Here is a 20,246-nt window from a genome sequence, read left to right on the forward strand (position 1 = left end):
TGAATATCTATGCTAATTAACGATTGCTATCTGTCAATCAAATTGTACAGGTACTGCACATGACTTTGCATTTTATATTGTGTATGCTGTGACATTGGCTATGACATTGAATAAATACATGTGCGTTTGCGGGCACGAGGCATGGCTATATACTGCCTGGCGATTGGTCAATTGAACATCAAATAGTTAGGTATGTTATTTAAGTTGATATATGAACCAGATCTTGTCTTCATATATTAAATCTTATAATATTTATATATGTGTTTCAGATGATTATTTACCTTATTGTATATTATGTATAATTGTGTTTGATATCTACCAGGGCGATGTCTGATAGGAATTTTTTTTGTTACTTTTTAATTTCAATTACCTTCAAATCACTCTTTGTTTAATTAATAGAATTTAATTCCTAAAATAAAACAGGCAATTCATAACTATAAATATTAAATCAGTAAAATAATATTTATTTTTAAGTCATTAAACCTTGCATTAAAATCTGTTAGTATTTACAAAATTAGTGTTACCAGTAGATTTGGCAGTTTATAAAAGGAACTTGAGTACAAGTTTACAGCTATCTGGTGTTAAACCATTCCAATAGCTAATCATAGAAGATATCATATAATTGAAAATTGGTTATTATGGGAGGCAGCCGATCAGGAAAACTGGGAATTGCAAGAAGAAATTGGTATTCAAAAAGGGCATATAGTCAGTGAAATCTAGGGAATTGTAGTTAGAAGACATTTATATAGTAAAATATTATTGTTATAAAAATAGTATAATAAAACATTGATGGATATTGAAAGGCATTAAAACGCTTAGAAGTATTAAGATATATTAAATCAGTAAAACCAAGAATTGGCAATGTAACAAAAGGCCTTGAATGAAAAAAGATAATAGGTAGATTTCAGACAAATATTATTAAAATCGGTAAAAAAAAAGGGAAAATTAATATATAAAAGCAATATTCATGTAATAAGTAAAATCACTGACTTAATGTATTTCTAGAAGGCTTAATTATAATGAAAACTTTCTAATTATATGTCTATCTATCTACCTGGCTTCGGTCTGTTAGTTAGATGATATCCTCTCTTGACCACCTTGAATAGTTCGTAATCATTGATGCTTAGATGACAATGATGGAATGGGTACAGAAGGTAGGATGAATTTTAGAATAACAATGAAGAAGAAAGTTGGGGTTATAGGAGGAAATGTTAGAACAGAAAGATAACTAGAGACAAGGCAGGAAGATAAGAGGAAAAAGAGAGGAGGTGAATTTAAAGAGGAGATGGAGAAGGAGAATGAGGAAGAGCAGAGAGATATGGCAGAAATGGGAGGAAGCAAAGAGGGAGAGGTAAAGGAGGAGGAGATCAGGAGGAGGTCATAGAAGAGGAGGAGGGAGAAAGAACCGCTGGTAAAGGGAGAGAGGAGGGGAAGATGGGGGAGTTATAGAAGAGGAGAAAGGAGTGAGAGGAGGATAGCAGGAGGATGAGGTTAAAGAAGAGGAAGAGGGAGAAAGAACAGCTGGTAAAGGGAGGGATGAGGAGGAGGTGAAGATGAGGGAGTCATAGAAGAGGAGAAAGGAGTGAGAGGAGGATAGCAGGAAGAGGAGGAGGTTATAGAAGATGGGGAGGTTATAGAAGATGGGGAGGTTATAGAAGAAGAGGAGGAGGTTATAGAAGAGGAGGAGGTTATAAGAAGAGGAGGAGGTTATAGAAGAGGAGGAGGTTATAGAAGAGGAGGAGGTTATAGAAGAGGGGAGGTTATAGAAGAGGAGGAGGTTATAGAAGATGGGGAGGTTATAGAAGAGGGAGGTTATAGAAGAGGGGAGGTTATAGAAGATGGGGAGGTTATAGAAAGAGGGAGGTTATAGAAGAGGAGGAGGTTATAGAAGATGGGGAGGTTATAGAAGATGGGGAGGTTATAGAAGATGGGGAGGTTATAGAAGATGGGGAGGTTATAGAAGATGGGGAGGTTATAGAAGATGGGGAAGTTATAGAAGATGGGGAGGTTATAGAAGATGGGGAGGTTATAGAAGATGGGGAGGTTATAAAAGATGGGGAGGTTATAGAAGATGGGGAGGTTATAGAAGATGGGGAGGTTATAGAAGAGAGTTATAAAGATGGGGAGGTTATAGAAGAGGATGGGGAGGTTATAGAAGAGGAGGAGGTTATAGAAGATGGGGAGGTTATAGAAGATGGGGAGGTTATAGAAGATGGGGAGGTTATGGGGAGGTTAGAAGATGGGGAGGTTATAGAAGAGGTAGAGGGAGATGAGCAGCTGGTAGAGAGGTAGAGGAGGAGGAAAAGGGGAAGATGAGGGGGTTATAGAAGATGGGGAGGTTATAGAAGATGGGGAGGTTAAGGGGAAGATGAGGAGGTTATAGAAGAGAAAGAGGGAGGAATAGCAGCTGGTGGAGCCATGTGAAAGGAGGAGGTAGGAGAAAGGAGGAGCTGATGAGGAGGTTATAGAAGAGGGAGGAGGAGCAGCTGGTAGATGGAGGGGGGGGGGGGAGAATGAAATCTTTGTGTGCCATCTGGTGTTTAGATAATAAACTAGTGTGTGATATCAGTAATAAAAACATATTGTAACATGTCCTTTCTCAGCAGGCTGATGGGCGCTTGAGCATGTTCCTTAATTGTCATAGCCCAAAGCTACAGTGATACAATAAAAATAACAATTTCTGGTTTTCTAATGCTTCCAAAAGACTTTAAACTGCATAGAGAATTTCATTAAAATAACATATTCCATTTTTCATGAGTATGACTTGGTTATTTGTAGTTCTCCAAGCAAATAAACGAAAATGATACAAGTTATTCTCATCACCGCAATCTTTGTAATTTTAATTGGTCATACAGTATTTTCATGGTTTCTAAGCCTGAGAAATCACACAAATTAAATTGTAAATTAAGACGTTACAGTAATTGGATGTAGAAATAGCCTCAAGTTGACAGAATGGGAACGTAACTCTGTACCGTGTATTTATATTGTAGTGTTGTAATCAGTAAATACATCTGAAATGTCCGTCCAAGTGTTATTTTATTTTCATTAGCGGGGCTATATGCCTTGTATCTATGACTTTCTACTTCCATATAAGGACGGTTGAGGGCTGATGGAGAGTCGTTCATCAACAAGATTTTTGTCATTATCCAGTCATTTGTATCCAGGGCAATCATTCTCGTGCTCATAGCGATCAGAACTGTACATTATACACACAGTGTAGCTAAATAAGGGAATACTCAAATTTTCTCTAAAAGAAATTTATTCAAGATCCATTTGCAATTCTTACAGATTCAACTTGATAACAGTATAATGTCAGAAAAAAATGGCATTTGCAAGCAAATGTATGCATTGTTTTATTGTTATTTTTGTTTGTAATCTCTTTCATTTATGATAATCCATGCAGTGTTTTAGGAAGGAATATCTATACTGTGCATGTCATTTCATTAAAAGATGTATTTCATTTCTCCTTGTAATCCTACTGAACAGTGTTCTGTATGTGGCATTAGTTGAGTTGAGGCATAGATTTCATTTCAGTACGCGTGGTTACCATAACTTTTGAGAATGCATATCTCCCACAATCTAAGTGCTTGGTCTTTACACAGACACATTCTTTTAATCCTTCTTCGCCATTTACGGCAATGTAGATACAGAGGAATAAGACCTTGTGGAGAATATGTCTTTGACATTTTACCAATTATGATGACATCTCCAGAACTCCTGCAGTTTCCAACCAATTAATACATCTTTGAGTTTTGTCTTAGATGTGCATGAACAGAAACAGAAGAGTTTGCATTGCGTAATGGCGAACTGTCTGACTGTCGCTGATTGGGCTTTGCTGTCATCCATTATGGGCTTTGACTGAAGTCATTGCTAGGAAAACCCTAAGTGGATTGGAGAGCACTCATGCCGCCCAACATACAAACACTTTTACTAATAGTTGTGGCGGAAATCAGGATTGTCAGTCGCACAAGTATCTTGACATGTTGGAGTGTTATACCAGCAGATGCTGAGCAGGAAAACAAGGGTTCTTCATTGTCTCAGTGTTATCCTCTTATCAATGTAATACAATAAATTGGTGTAAACGTTTAAATCAAAAGTTGATCTGTAAACAAGATCTGAAATAATCACAAAATGCTGTTATTTATGTGAAATATTACAGCTTTGTAAACATCTCGGCTAATTGAATATTTCAATTTTTCAGGATTTGATCAATATTTTCCATTTGGTTGAATCATGAATGGACAGAATCAATTAACATCAGTCATTTAATGCTATATTTGGATTTTTGAAGATCTTATAATCATTACAATGTGTTAATGTAATCTTCTTTAATGTTTAAATTCTAAATATTACTAAGATTAAATTATTGAGGAATAATTTAGTGACTTCATGATTTTAAAGATGAGCTCTTTTCTACAACATTTTCCATTTCAAATTAAATTTGCCAAAATATAGAAGTTGCGTAAAAAAATGTACATATATCTTAGATTTCTGTTGGTTTAACTTTTCTTAAAACTATGATATGTCTTACAATTAATTCATCAAAAGCTTCCAAGATTTGTCTCCTTAATCTCAAATAACATAATTTGTAAAGTGTGAAGAGTTGTGGACAATCCTCCGTCCACATTATGTCCACCCAGTCAGTGGGCAAGTGGAATGTGCATTGTTCACTATGCCTGTACTGTATGTTAATTTTAATAATGCTCTTTACTCACCCTATCAATATTGGCCATTGCCTGTTAAGAAAATACATCATAATTTACCTTTACATGTACTTTTAATGATATTTACATTGAGCACCAACTGTAATATTATTCATTATACATGCAGGTACATAATCAAGATACTTAAGTAATGTGAATATACTTATTTTAGCAGTGGTACTTTTATTTTAGAGTTTTTGATGCTGTCATTGAAGTGCTTTTTCATGTACTAAATTTTGTGAAAGGGTATTTCTGGTATTGATGCTTACCATATTCTCCCAGTTTTTCATTAAAATTCCAATGGGAGCTAAGTTGAAACTTTATGAATATTTTTGTGATGTTTTTTTACCCCTGCAATATTTGAGTCATATAATTTGGTAACATATCGCACAGTAATGAACATTCAACATTTATTTAAACTAAAATTTGGAAATGTATTGTTGTGTTGTAGGAATTCGAGATAAGAAAACAATACATCTGACAAAATGGCTGTCCATGTAGCTGGTCTAATCTCCGTCATCGTGTTTTACCTCCTAATTCTGCTGGTTGGTCTGTGGGCAGCTTGGAAGACCAAGCGGTCCGGACAGGAAGAGGACAGCGAAAATGTGATGTTAGCGGGGAGGAACATTGGCTTAGTGGTTGGGGTGTTTACAATGACAGGTAAAAACAATAATAAAAATATCTATTAGAAAATGTCCAGCACAGTCCTATCTGTAATTATATTAAAAAAAAAGAAATGAAACTTTAGAATCATTTTTAATGTTTTCATCATGCTGAATTTTACATATTATAGTTAGTCAGCCAACACACACAAGTAGCCAGGCTTTAGGATCATGAAATAATATTCTAAATAGACTTGATTTTTGACTTAGCCAATCAAAAATAACGTAACTTTTTGTAAGGTCATCTTAGACTGGTTAAGTTTAAGATTTATAACAGTTTTGGACTTAAGTCTGTTTGATGATCCTGAGGCCAAATGTGAACTTCTTGCATGAAAGGGCAGATAATTATGTTGTTGAGTTGAATTTAGAATCAATTTGATATATAAGTACTGTACTTTTGATTCATTTGTTCTTTTTATTTCTTTTCCAAAATATCCATATAAAAAGTTGATGGTGAACATATAGATAAATATGATGATATATTGTGATAATTTAATATTAGATTGGCCCCAGTGGTAATTGGTAATTTAATTTATTTAATCCGTACCAAAAGATATGATAAAAGTAAAAATAAATTGTAAAATAAAATATTTTCAATACATCTCAAATGCCAAAGCTGTCAGCACCTCAACAGTATTTGATTTTCTTTTTACATACATTTCATATTATTTAAACTTCAATACAACTTTTGAATAGAGTGAAGCAGATTTACATTCTTTAATTAAATTGCATTAAGGACATATTGAAAAATACTTAAAACCCCATTGCATTAAATGCAGTAAAAAAAATCTGTATTAATTCTGTACTGAAATTAGAAAAATGAGGTATGATTAATCTCAATAAGTACTAATTATAAACGTGTATGCTCAGTGCAAGGGAAATCTGTGTTTTGATGGCACAAGGTGATTCTATAACTGGTTTGCTATAAACAGACAACTTCTTTGGCAAAGGTTAAGGTGAAGGTCAGATTTCTAAAGACCTCTGGTTCAGAGCCTTGTCACTGCCTTCTATTGTAAGTCAGAGACAGACAACCTTGAAATTTTCAATAGCATGTAGATATCTAGATCATTCATAAAATTCTGCTGTGGCCTATACAAATTTTTAAGCAAATTTTCTTCAATGAATAAGGATCATTTCAGAAAAGTAGAATTTAAATGCAGAAAATTGGAAAGAAGATATAGATTCCAAAAGCGGAAGAAATTTGGACTGCTAATGTATAGAGGAACGTGGAATACAGATTTTGTTACATAGATATATACAATTGGATCATGTTCATCATCCTCTCTTGTTGAAGCATTGTAATGAATACATACACATGTATATACTGTATTCGACCTAATAAGTGCCCCACCCTTAATAAGTACCCATTACCCCTTTTGAGGCCTCAATTTCACTTTAATTTACTCAAATTACATGCAGACTAACACCATGAAAACTATATATATATGTAGATTAATTTCTTTATTTGATGTCTTTTGCAAATTGCAGTGATTGTTTAATGTGCAATAATTTTGTGAATGTATAGTCCAAATTTGGTCCTATTGAAATGTCCTCTCCTTTTTTAAAAGTTTCAAGTGCCCTGGATGCTTATTGGGTCAAATACATGCAGTTAGTATACAGACATAATTGTTATATTGTTATAGAGTGAATCAGGGAATGGGGGGGGGGGTGGTCGGGGGGGTGGGGGGGTTGCTGGAACAAAATATGGTACAAGAAAGTATCCACATATAGAAATAACACCTTATACCTCGTCTAGGAATCTGCAAGCACCGAACCCCATCCAGCAAATACCACATTGTCAAGATTCAGTCATTAGCTCCAAATTTAATTATGGAAATTTTCACTTGAACTGAGATATCAATCAATATGGCGTTTAAAGCCTTGCTTTGATAGGGTGATGAGTGTAATGGGATTGTAAGTGTCCCCCAGGGCCTGCCATACATCAGTAACAGACTGTCTGGGGCACTGATTGCCTTCTCAAACATGTAATGTAGTCAAATTGACGGCCTTCTAAACACTGTAACCGTGAAATATATGTGTGAGTTTCAATTTAAAAGCCAAAGAAACATACATCTTCATTTGTCTTTCAAAAATAATTTAGTTTTAAAGACATATTAGCAATGATAACTTGTTATAGATGCTTTAAAACAATTTTTACTTTTTCTAAAAGGAATATTTTAAACTAAAAATGCTCCTGATGCCAACTAATTCACCCCTGAAGACGCATTTTAACCTTTCCTGTTCAAAGGCTTGGTTAGCTTGTTATAAATTTCCAGGGATGAATAATCAGAGTTAAGAACTAATGTAGTGCAGAAGTTGATTAAGGTATGGTTTGATAGCTAATTATTAAAACTATGACTTTGGCAGCTTTGCATAATGCTTATGCAGTTCATTGTCTACCTCACTGCATGTATTGTATATTTTGTTGTTCCACATTCAAGTTTCTTTCCTTTCTCATTTCAGTTCATAATGTATGATTATAATACATGATAATTAAAGTTTGGAGATGCGTTCATAAGTATTTGAATTTAAAATAAAATCCCATTGTTAATTACCATATATAAGCTCAAATTTAATTCTAATTATTATAATAGTTTAGATATCAGTTGCATTGTTTTGAGATAACGAGATGACATTTTAAACTAAATTGAAAGAGGTATATATGATGTATAATAGGTATGAGAGAAACTAATATTTGCATCAGTTTTAATATTGCTAAATTCATAGATTCTTTATAATTCGCAAATTTTATTACCTCAATTTTTTTCCTGAAAAATCATGGTTTATATATTACACATATTTATGTGAATGATGCTTTCAAACCCTACAAAGGTAATTCACAAAAATAAATCTCCGTGATTAAGTTCCGAATTGAAAATCTTAAAATTTTGTTTTAGCAAATTTCAACAACTATACATATAAGCAACAATAATGCCTGAATGTTTACCAGGAAAATGAGGGTTTTACTGTAAAGATCGAGCGCCAGAGACGAAATGTGATGAAATGGTTACCTATATGTTTATAATATTAAATATTGAAAAGTATTAAAAAAATTATGCCAAATGCTAAATAAGCCAAAATTTGACTATATATTCAAGATACCTCATTTTACATTTAAAGGTCTGTGAAAAGATACTGTTTGATTTTTTCTTCTACATACTTACAGAAAGTTAAAATAAAACATTAAATAACACCTTATAGTACATTTAATTTAACTTTAGTCCAATGCATTACAATACGAAGACATACCTCCATGAATGACAAAAGTATTGATATCCGATATGAGTATTGTTTAATGTATGTTGCATTCAAGCATTTATTTCTGTTTTTGTATTTGTGTAAATATTTCAATGCAGTGTGATTATTGAATGTATACAGAGTAAATATATCATGCTCAAAAATATTTAAAAAAAACCCAAAAAACAATTAATTAAAAATTCAAACTGTTCAAAGATGAATTAAGACAGATTGTAGTTGTCTGACAAAGCAAGTCAGCAGATATTGTACGTACGTGGGAGCTGCATGTTTGAAAAGTGAATTGTGAAACACTGTCTAAATACAAGTGCGGGGCAATTTTTCATTTAGAATACAGGGTATTGATTTTAGAATGGTAGTTACTGCGCAGAATGTTGGGACAGCATGAGACCCACTGAGCGGTATCACATCACGTAGGAGTTTAGCTGTAACCAATACCATCATTGGATTTCCAAAAACCCCCTCACCCACTCATTATCTGCATTTGTAGGCTCTAGCAGAGATAAATTATTGAGTTTTCCTAGTAAAGACTCTAGTTTGTGGAATCTTTCCTAATGGACAATGGCATAATCCAATTATGGGATGTAATAAGCTGCCGGGTGTGTTTGGTTATGGTTGTTTATCTGTGCAGTAACCAGGAGGCATGAGTAAAGAACAAAATCCCAGACTTGATCAATGGAAAATAAAAAAAAAGACAAAGGTTGGGGTAAAGATGAAATGATATAAACAAGGAGAAAAGACATAGTTGGCAACATTTGTGGTTAGGGTACAGGGACACTTGGGAGGAGAGACATTATAGACAAAAAAAAGGGGTGGTATGACTGTAGTTTGGGAAGATAATATAATTAGCATAGATGATAATTAATAGTTGGGTAGCAGACTATGGGCGAGATACTGAATTGCTCATAGCAACCTAGCTAATACAACTATGGTTGAGTTACAGAGGTGCTTGGGAAGATCATGGATGATAAAGTATAGTTTGGTTACAGGGGTAATTTGCAAGAGATATTGCTAATACAAATGTAACATAGCTAATAGGTTAGTAGTTGAGGAACAGGAGTACTTTGTCAGAGATATTGCTAATAGCATGGCTAATAAATTAGTTGTTGGAGAACAGGGGTACTTTGTAAGAGATATTACTAATAGCATGACTGATAAATTAGTTGTTGAGAGACATGGGTACTTTGTAAGAGATATTACTAATAGCATAACTGATAAATTAGTTGTTGAGAGACAGGGGCACTTTGTAAGAGATATTACTAATAGCATGGCTAATAAATTAGTAGTTGAGAGACAGGGGCACTTTGTAAGAGATTACTAATCGAATGGCTAATAAATTAGTAGTTGAGAGACAGGGGCACTTTGTAAGAGATTACTAATCGCATGGCTAATGAATTAGTAGTTGAGAGACAAGGGCACTTTGCAAGAGATATTACTAATAGCATGGCTAATAAAATAGTAGGTGGAGAACAGGGATACTTTGTAAGAGATATTACTAATAGCATGGCTAATAAATTAGTAGGTGGAGAACAAGCATACAGCTGATACAAGAATGGTTTGGTAACAGGGGCATTTGGGAAGATAAACAAGGCTAGATTCCGGGGCAATTGGGAGGCGAGATATCAGACAAAATCCGGAGCGATGTGGCAGTAGATAAAAAGTTAATAACATATGCTGGTTGATATATCAGTGATTCGGACACAAGAGAGATATATGATAGTGATTGGTATATGCATTATTGCTGGTGGTGCAACACTGGTTGAGGTAATTGCATCAGTATGAAGTCACTTTAATTGACATTTATTTCGGAGAAAGAACAGTTTGTATAAGGCTAATGTAACAGTTCTTATTGTTTTTACCTTTGACCAACTATTTTCCATACGTTACATATTGCAAGTGTCAAGATCTATTTCCTTAGGTAAAAAATATAAAAATCATAGTAATCTATGAATCCCAAATTGTTGAAAGTATCAAATACCAGGTAATATGGATGGACAAAATTATCATTTTTATAGCTGCAAGCTACTACAATCAGAAAAAATCTGTTGGTGTAAGACTATAGTGATTAAGAATTATAAGGATGTGCTGTGTTTAATTGGTTGAAGAAAACCGGAGTACCCAGAGAAAAACTACCAACCAGGAGTACCCAGAGAGCCCTGTTTGATGTATGGAAACAGGAACATTTATGTGTAATTAAAATACAGACCTTTTTGGTCTAAGATTATGAAGTCCAAGTCATATTCATGTACTTTGTATTTTGTGTTACAGCGACATGGGTAGGAGGTGGTTTTATAAATGGAACAGCCGAGGTTATTTACACGGATGGCTTTGTCTGGTGCCAAGCCCCCTTTGGTTATGCCTTAAGTCTTGTGTTTGGTAAGTATATCCATAAATATCAAAATAGTTATTATTTGATAAAAAGTATCTTAATTTTTAATAATTTCATAGGACATTTTTTGTAGCTCATCTCAAAGTTTAATTATTGGAAATAAAAACTTCTACGATTTGTTTCATAAAATCTCATATGAAATAAACACTCAATTAAAATCCTACATATATGTCTTCAATTAAAATCCTACATATATGTCTTTTTTATATAAAAAATCACCTTTGTCAATATTACTTGCCTCTTTAATTTCAAAACATACCTTATACAATATCTGAATTAATGAAAGAATTAATTTCTTAACTGAGTGAATTTGTAATTTCAATAAACATGCATGTATAAATATATACCAAAAGCATACTAAATAAGGGAGAAGGCTTTTAACTGGAAAACGGGTGCCAAATTCCGTTGTACATAAAAGTTACAGTCAGATATGTTTGACTTATGATAAAATGAATGTTTTCTCTCCCAGGAGGATATTTCTTTGCCGAGAGAATGAGATCACAGGGATATGTTACCATGTTGGACCCGTTCCAGCAGAAGTATGGTGAGAGGATGGGAGGATTACTGTATATACCTGCTCTCCTGGGGGAGGTGTTCTGGTCAGCAGCTATCTTAGGTGCTCTAGGTAAGTACTAAATCACTCTCCATCTCTCAATACAGCCATACTCTAAGTAGGTTATCTCTCAATACAGCCATACCCCAAGTAGATTATCTCTCAATACAGCCTTAGGTTATCTCTCAATGCAGCCATACTCTAGGAAGGTCATCTCTCAATACAGCCATAGCCCAGGTAGTCATCTCTCAATACAGCCATAGCCCAGGTAGCCATCTCTCAATACAGCCATACCCCAGGTAGGTCATCTCTCAATACAGCCATACTCTAGGTAGGTCATCTCTAAATACAGCCATACCCCAGGTAGGTCATCTCTCAATACAGCCATAGCCCAGGTAGGTCATCTCTCAATACAGCCATAGCCCAGGTAGCCATCTCTCAATACAGCCATACCCCAGGTAGGTCATCTCTCAATACAGCCATACTCTAGATAGGTCATCTCTAAATACAGCCATACCCCAGGTAGGTCATATCTAATTACAGCCATACCCCATGTAGACCATCTCTCAATACATCCATATCCCAGGTAGGTCATCTCTCACTACAGACATACCCCAGGTAGGTCATCTCTCATTACATTCATACCCCAGGTAGGTCATCTCTAAATACAGCCATACCCCAGGTAGGTCATCTATCACTACAGACATACCCCATATATACCATCTCTAAATACAGCCATATCCCATGTAGTCATCTCTCAAAACATCTAGAGAGGCCAACCCTCATTAATTCACTGCCTTGTAGACTAATTCAGTTATATTCGTCCATGCCATGGGTTCATTCAACCAAACAATATCTTAGTCATTTCATTATTCACCCATGCCTTATACATGTCCCTAGATAGGCCACTACATTCACCTATGGCCCAGATCTTCATTCACCTATGACCTAGGCTGGCCGAACCCACCTAATTTATTTAAGCCAAAACTTCGTGAAATTGATAAGGTATAGCTTTATTACATATTTAAGCCAAAATTTATTCAAGCCAAAACTTCATGATATTGATAAAGTATAGCTTTATTACATATATGAGATTTATTTACAGGTGCTACTCTATCCGTGATAATTGACCTTGACATCAAGACATCCATCATCGTATCAGCCTGTGTAGCCACTTTCTACACCTTATTTGGGGGTCTATACTCAGTAGCCTATACTGATGTTGTACAGCTGTTTTGTATCTTTATTGGTCTGGTAAGTAAATTCCAATACAATATACATCATTTTCAGGTGATATAACACCATTCAAAGGTCGCAAACACCATTCAAATGTCACAAACACTTTTCAAAGGTCACATAACACCATTCAAAGGTCACACAACACCATTCATATGTCACACAACACCATTCAAATTTTTCAAATAACATGTACCGTTCAAAGGTCACACAATACTATTCAAAGGTCACACAACACTGTTCAAAAGTCACACAAGACTATTCAGAGGTCACATCAAACCATTCAAAGTTCACACACCACCATTCAAAGGTCACATAATACCATTCGAAGGTCACACTCCACCATTCAAAGGTCACATAAAACCATTCAAAGGTCACACACCACCATTCAAAAGTCACACACCACCATTCATAGGTCACACACCATTCAGAGGGCACACAACACCATTCAAAGGTCACACAATACTATTCAAAGGTCACACAACACTGTTCAAAAGTCACACAAGACTGTTCAAAAGTCACACAAGACTATTCAAAGTTCACACACCACCATTCAAAGGTCACATAACACCATTCGAAGGTCACACTCCACCATTCAAAGGTCACATAAAACCATTCAAAGGTCACACACCACCATTCAAAAGTCACACACCACCATTCATAGGTCACACACCATTCAGAGGGCACACAACACCATTCAAAGGTCACACAATACTATTCAAAGGTCACACAACACTGTTCAAAAGTCACACAAGACTGTTCAAAAGTCACACAAGACTATTCAAAGTTCACACACCACCATTCAAAGGTCACATAACACCATTCGAAGGTCACACACCACCATTCAAAGGTCACATAAAACCATTCAAAGGTCACACACCACCATTCAAAAGTCACACACCACCATTCATAGGTCACACACCATTCAGAGGGCACACAACACCATTCAAAGGTCACACCACCACTATTCAAAGGTCATAAACACCATTCATAGGTCATATAACCCAATTAAAAGGTCACACAACACCATTCAGAGGTCACACACCATCATATTTGTAGGTAACAATAACATCATTGATATGGTAAATTAGTGTATAATGGCATCTACAGCTTCCTTCATGATTAAGTTTTATTTTTACAGCTCATCAAATCATCGCATGTAAGCCGGCTATATATGTTTAATGTAAGGCAAATTATTTGGTGGTTATAAAATTTTACTTCAGAAATACATGAGCTTTGCGAGCTTATAGCCCTACATAAGATGTAATGAGATGTCTTAAATGATATCACAAAGGAAATGATCTGTCAGAAGAAGATTGATTTTACTGAGCAAACATCTGTAAACTTGCTTAATGATGTATAAGACTTTTAAAATGGAGTGACACAGCGGTCTCGTGGGGAAATATTAACAGAGAAGAAAAAAACACATCTGTCAATGGTGCTTTATATATCATTTTAATTGGCTCTATATATAGCATTTCTTATTGACCACTGCTTTCTGATATTGACAGGTCTCATAACTGTTTCTTCTGTGATGTTTACCATGTCTTTCAGCTGGTATTGACAGGGAATTGGAAAAGATTTTATCAATGTTCAATATTTATTCTGTTGCTGATTGACTTAATGATTATTGTCTTTAGTGTGAGTTTCTGTTGATTTTTGCACTTTGTTCTTTGGCCTGGAATACATCTACTTTATTTGAGTAGAAGGAACATATAACTTCTATAAAACTACATGTATAATAGTACACTTGTAATATGAAAAATGTAATTATAGACTACTGGTACATCAAATGTGTATTTAAAGGGAGGCAACCTGTACAAAAGATGAAGTTTTATGTTTTGGAGCAAGAGAATTGATGATTATGTTTTGGAAGTTAAAGCTATAGATTAAATCTAAGACAAGGGGTATATATTGTATGTATTTATATAAAGAGGTAGAAAATTGAGGATTACTTAAGTACCTGGCTGTAGAATTTTTGCAAAATCCATGGATTTCCACAGATTTTTGTGGAAATTTTCCACAGTATTTTACTGCTGAGTGTTGGAACATCATTTCCAAAGAAATACAAATGGTTTTCCAAACATTTCGAAACTTTTCCGCAAAATCAGATTTCCACATAATTCTGCAGAATTCTGGGGGGAAAAAAAGTGGAAAATTGACCTTGAGTGATAACATTCTGCAGAAATTCTACAGAAATTCTACAGCTGGGTATGCAGAGGTATAATAGTTAAAACACATTACATTTAAAGCTTTGGATGACGATAATGGAGGATTAATTTGTATAATTTAGAGGTAGAGAATGTATAGAAAAGCATTCCATTGATGATAATTTACTTTGTGTTTTTGTATATTGCCATTATATAATTATGATTACAGTGGTTGAGTATACCATTTGCCATGACCCATGATGCAGTAGGCGATATAAGCCTAAATGCCACTACCAATTGGATTCAGGAACTTGACCCAAAGTATTCTGGATACTATATAGACAGTTTTCTCCTACTTATCTTTGGGGGAATACCCTGGCAGGCAAGTATTCTACAATAAAGCAACATTTTACAAAAACTAAAGATTAATTAAAAATAGGATATTTTGCATTTATAAAATCTAATCTGTTTTTTTCCCCACATATTATCTGTGTGTGCTGTTGTCAAATATATATATATAATATTTGTGTGTCTTTAATAGGGCAAATTGGTAAACTAGGAAGAAATTAAAATGTGTAAATCTGTATAAATTAAATAAAAGAAAAAAAAAGAAAATTGACAAAAATACTACAGTCAAACCTGTCTATAAAAACCACCAAATGGACCAGGACTTTATAGATAAGTGGTCCTTATTCATAGATCATAGTGTGTTGATATTGACCATTTAGGACACTGGGAAATTGGTCTTATCAAGCAAGTGGTCTATATACGTCATTATTTGTGTTGCAGGTTTATTTCCAGCGAGTACTGTCAGCTAAATCAGCCTCCAACGCCCAGATGTTATCTTATGTGGCTGCAGTTGGTTGTATTGTAATGTCTATCCCCTCTGTCCTCATTGGTGCTGTAGCGACTGTCACAGGTAATGTCTAACCCCTCTGTCCTCATTGGTGCTGTAGTGACTGTCACAGGTAATGTCTAACCCCACTGTCCTCATTGGTGCTGTAGTGACTGTCACAGGTAATGTCTAACCCCACTGTCCTCATTGGTGCTGTAGTGACTGTCACAGGTAATGTCTAACCCCTCTGTCCTCATTGGTGCTGTAGTGACTGTCACAGGTAATGTCTAACCCCTCTGTCCTCATTGGTGCTGTAGTGACTGTCACAGGTAATGTCTAACCCCACTGTCCTCATTGTGCTGTAGTGACTGTCACAGGTAATGTCTAACCCCTCTGTCCTCATTGGTGCTGTAGTGACTGTCACAGGTAATGTCTAACCCCTCTGTCCTCATTGGTGCTGTAGTGACTGTCACAGGTAATGTCTAACCCCTCTGTCCTCATTGGTGCTGTAGTGACTGTCACAGGTAATGTCTAACCCCTCTGTCCTCATTGGTGCTGTAGTGACTGTCACAGGTAATGTCTAACCCCTCTGTCCTCATTGGTGCTGTAGTGACTGTCACAGGTAATGTCTAACCCCACTGTCCTCATTGGTGCTGTAGTGACTGTCACAGGTAATGTCTAACCCCTCTGTCCTCATTGGTGCTGTAGTGACTGTCACAGGTAATGTCTAACCCCACTGTCCTCATTGGTGCTGTAGTGACTGTCACAGGTAATGTCTAACCCCTCTGTCCTCATTGGTGCTGTAGTGACTGTCACAGGTAATGTCTAACCCCTCTGTCCTCATTGTGCTGTAGTGTCTGTCACAGGTAATGACTAATCCCACTGTCCTCATTGTGCTGTAGTGTCTGTCACAGGTAATGTCTAACCCCTCTGTCCTCATTGGTACTGTAGTGACTGTCACAGGTAATGTCTAACCCTCTGTCCTCATTGGTCTGTATGACTGTCAAGGTATGTCTACCCCCTGTCCTCATTGGTACTGTAGTGACTGTCACAGGTAATGTCTAACCCCTCTGTCCTCATTGGTACTGTAGTGACTGTCACAGGTAATGTCTAACCCCTCTGTCCTCATTGGTACTGTAGTGACTGTCACAGGTAATGTCTAACCCCTCTGTCCTCATTGTGCTGTAGTGACTGTCACAGGTAATGTCTAACCCCTCTGTCCTCATTGGTACTGTAGTGACTGTCACAGGTAATGTCTAACCCCTCTGTCCTCATTGGTACTGTAGTGACTGTCACAGGTAATGTCTAACCCCTCTGTCCTCATTGGTACTGTAGTGACTGTCACAGGTAATGTCTACCCTCTGTCCTCATTGTACTGTATGACTGTCACAGGATGTCTACCCCACTGTCCTCATTGGTACTGTAGTGACTGTCACAGGTAATGTCTAACCCCTCTGTCCTCATTGGTACTGTAGTGACTGTCACAGGTAATGTCTAACCCCTCTGTCCTCATTGGTACTGTAGTGACTGTCACAGGTAATGTCTAACCCCTCTGTCCTCATTGGTACTGTAGTGACTGTCACAGGTAATGTCTAACCCCTCTGTCCTCATTGGTACTGTAGTGACTGTCACAGGTAATGTCTAACCCCTCTGTCCTCATTGGTACTGTAGTGACTGTCACAGGTAATGTCTAACCCCTCTGTCCTCATTGGTACTGTAGTGACTGTCACAGGTAATGTCTATCCCTCTGTCCTCATTGGTACTGTAGTGACTGTCACAGGTAATGTCTACCCCTCTGTCCTCATTGGTACTGTAGTGACTGTCACAGGTAATGTCTATCCCTCTGTCCTCATTGGTACTGTAGTGACTGTCACAGATAATGTCTATCCCTCTGTCCTCATTGGTACTGTAGTGACTGTCACAGGTAATGTCTAACCCCTCTGTCCTCATTGGTACTGTAGTGACTGTCACAGGTAATGTCTAACCCCTCTGTCCTCATTGGTACTGTAGTGACTGTCACAGGTAATGTCTAACCCCTCTGTCCTCATTGGTACTGTAGTGACTGTCACAGATAATGTCTATCCCCTCTGTCCTCATTGTGCTGTAGTGACTGTCACAGGTAATGTCTAACCCCTCTGTCCTCATTGGTACTGTAGTGACTGTCACAGGTAATGTCTATCTCCTCTGTCCTCATTGGTACTGTAGTGACTGTCACAGGTAATGTCTATCCCCTCTGTCCTCATTGGTACTGTAGTGACTGTCACAGGTAATGTCTAACCCTCTGTCCTCATTGGTACTGTAGTGACTGTCACAGGTAATGTCTATCCCTCTGTCCTCATTGGTACTGTAGTGACTGTCACAGGTAATGTCTAACCCCTCTGTCCTCATTGGTGCTGTAGTGACTGTCACAGGTAATGTCTATCCCTCTGTCCTCATTGGTACTGTAGTGACTGTCACAGGTAATGTCTACCCCTCTGTCCTCATTGGTGCTGTAGTGACTGTCACAGGTAATGTCTAACCCCACTGTCCTCATTGGTACTGTAGTGACTGTCACAGGTAATGTCTAACCCCTCTGTCCTCATTGGTACTGTAGTGACTGTCACAGGTAATGTCTACCCCTCTGTCCTCATTGGTACTGTAGTGACTGTCACAGGTAATGTCTATCCCTCTGTCCTCATTGGTACTGTAGTGACTGTCACAGGTAATGTCTAACCCCTCTGTCCTCATTGGTGCTGTAGTGACTGTCACAGGTAATGTCTAACCCCTCTGTCCTCATTGGTACTGTAGTGACTGTCACAGGTAATGTCTATCCCTCTGTCCTCATTGGTACTGTAGTGACTGTCACAGGTAATGTCTAACCCCTCTGTCCTCATTGGTACTGTAGTGACTGTCACAGGTAATGTCTAACCCCTCTGTCCTCATTGGTACTGTAGTGACTGTCACAGGTAATGTCTAACCCCACTGTCCTCATTGGTACTGTAGTGACTGTCACAGGTAATGTCTAACCCCTCTGTCCTCATTGGTACTGTAGTGACTGTCACAGGTATGTCTATCCCTCTGTCCTCATTGGTACTGTATGACTGTCACAGGTATGTCTACCCTCTGTCCTCATTGGTCTGTAGTGACTGTCACAGGTAATGTCTAACCCCTCTGTCCTCATTGGTACTGTAGTGACTGTCACAGGTAATGTCTAACCCCTCTGTCCTCATTGGTACTGTAGTGACTGTCACAGGTAATGTCTAACCCCTCTGTCCTCATTGGTACTGTAGTGACTGTCACAGGTAATGTCTAACCCCACTGTCCTCATTGGTACTGTAGTGACTGTCACAGGTAATGTCTAACCCCTCTGTCCTCATTGGTACTGTAGTGACTGTCACAGGTAATGTCTATCCCTCTGTCCTCATTGGTACTGTAGTGACTGTCACAGGTAATGTCTAACCCCACTGTCCTCATTGGTACTGTAGTGACTGTCACAGGTAATGTCTATCCCTCTGTCCTCATTGGTACTGTAGTGACTGTCACAGGTAATGTCTATCCCCTCTGTCCTCATTGGTGCTGTAGTGACTGTCACAGGTAATGTCTATCCCCTCTGTCCTCATTGGTACTGTAGTGACTGTCACAGGTAATGTCTAACCCCACTGTCCTCATTGGTACTGTAGTGACTGTCACAGGTAATGTCTATCCCTCTGTCCTCATTGGTACTGTAGTGACTGTCACAGGTAATGTCTAACCCCTCTGTCCTCATTGGTGCTGTAGTGACTGTCACAGGTAATGTCTAACCCCTCTGTCCTCATTGGTACTGTAGTGACTGTCACAGGTAATGTCTAACCCTCTGTCCTCATTGGTACTGTAGTGACTGTCACAGGTAATGTCAACCCTCTGTCCTCATTGGTACTGTAGTGACTGTCACAGGTAATGTCTATCCCTCTGTCCTCATTGGTACTGTAGTGACTGTCACAGGTAATGTCTAACCCCTCTGTCCTCATTGGTACTGTAGTGACTGTCACAGGTAATGTCTAACCCCTCTGTCCTCATTGGTACTGTAGTGACTGTCACAGGTAATGTCTATCCCCTCTGTCCTCATTGGTACTGTAGTGACTGTCACAGGTAATGTCTAACCCCTCTGTCCTCATTGGTGGACTGTAGTGACTGTCACAGGTAATGTCTAATCCCTCTGTCCTCATTGGTACTGTAGTGACTGTCACAGGTAATGTCTAACCCCTCTGTCCTCATTGGTACTGTAGTGACTGTCACAGGTAATGTCTATCCCTCTGTCCTCATTGGTACTGTAGTGACTGTCACAGGTAATGTCTACCCCTCTGTCCTCATTGGTACTGTAGTGACTGTCACAGGTAATGTCTATCCCTCTGTCCTCATTGGTACTGTAGTGACTGTCACAGGTAATGTCTAACCCCTCTGTCCTCATTGGTACTGTAGTGACTGTCACAGGTAATGTCTAACCC

At 37.4% G+C, this 20,246-nt stretch overlaps 2 protein-coding genes across 2 annotated transcripts in view; both read left to right on the forward strand.

The window, feature by feature from the left end:
- LOC138324403 (high-affinity choline transporter 1-like) overlaps positions 1 to 15,878 on the forward strand; it is a 37,767-nt gene extending 21,889 nt beyond the window's left edge. Inside the window, exons 3-8 of the mRNA XM_069269469.1 lie at positions 5,155 to 5,363; positions 10,889 to 10,996; positions 11,479 to 11,634; positions 12,668 to 12,816; positions 15,178 to 15,330; positions 15,738 to 15,878. Of these exons, the coding sequence (XP_069125570.1) occupies positions 5,189 to 5,363; positions 10,889 to 10,996; positions 11,479 to 11,634; positions 12,668 to 12,816; positions 15,178 to 15,330; positions 15,738 to 15,878 (882 nt within the window). The 5' untranslated portion in view covers positions 5,155 to 5,188. The remainder of the gene's footprint in view (positions 1 to 5,154; positions 5,364 to 10,888; positions 10,997 to 11,478; positions 11,635 to 12,667; positions 12,817 to 15,177; positions 15,331 to 15,737) is intronic.
- Positions 1,286 to 2,292, forward strand: LOC138324402 (cerebellar degeneration-related antigen 1-like). The gene is made up of 2 exons (XM_069269468.1): positions 1,286 to 1,377; positions 1,854 to 2,292. The coding sequence occupies exons 1-2, from the start codon at positions 1,286 to 1,288 to the stop codon at positions 2,290 to 2,292; spliced, it is 531 nt and encodes a 176-aa protein (XP_069125569.1).
- Positions 15,879 to 20,246: the final 4,368 nt, after the last annotated feature.

Source organism: Argopecten irradians, chromosome 5 (genome assembly GCF_041381155.1).
Source record: "Argopecten irradians isolate NY chromosome 5, Ai_NY, whole genome shotgun sequence".
Lineage (NCBI taxonomy): Eukaryota > Metazoa > Mollusca > Bivalvia > Pectinida > Pectinidae > Argopecten > Argopecten irradians.

Excerpts from the sequence above, each read along its gene's own strand:
- LOC138324402 (XM_069269468.1), top strand. The coding sequence starts at position 1,286 with ATGGAGAAGGAGAATGAGGAAGAGCAGAGAGATATGGCAGAAATGGGA. Across the intron at positions 1,378-1,853 it reads GAGGAGGAGATCAGGAGGAG|AAAGAGGGAGGTTATAGAAG; the intron begins GTCATAGAAGAG and ends GGGAGGTTATAG.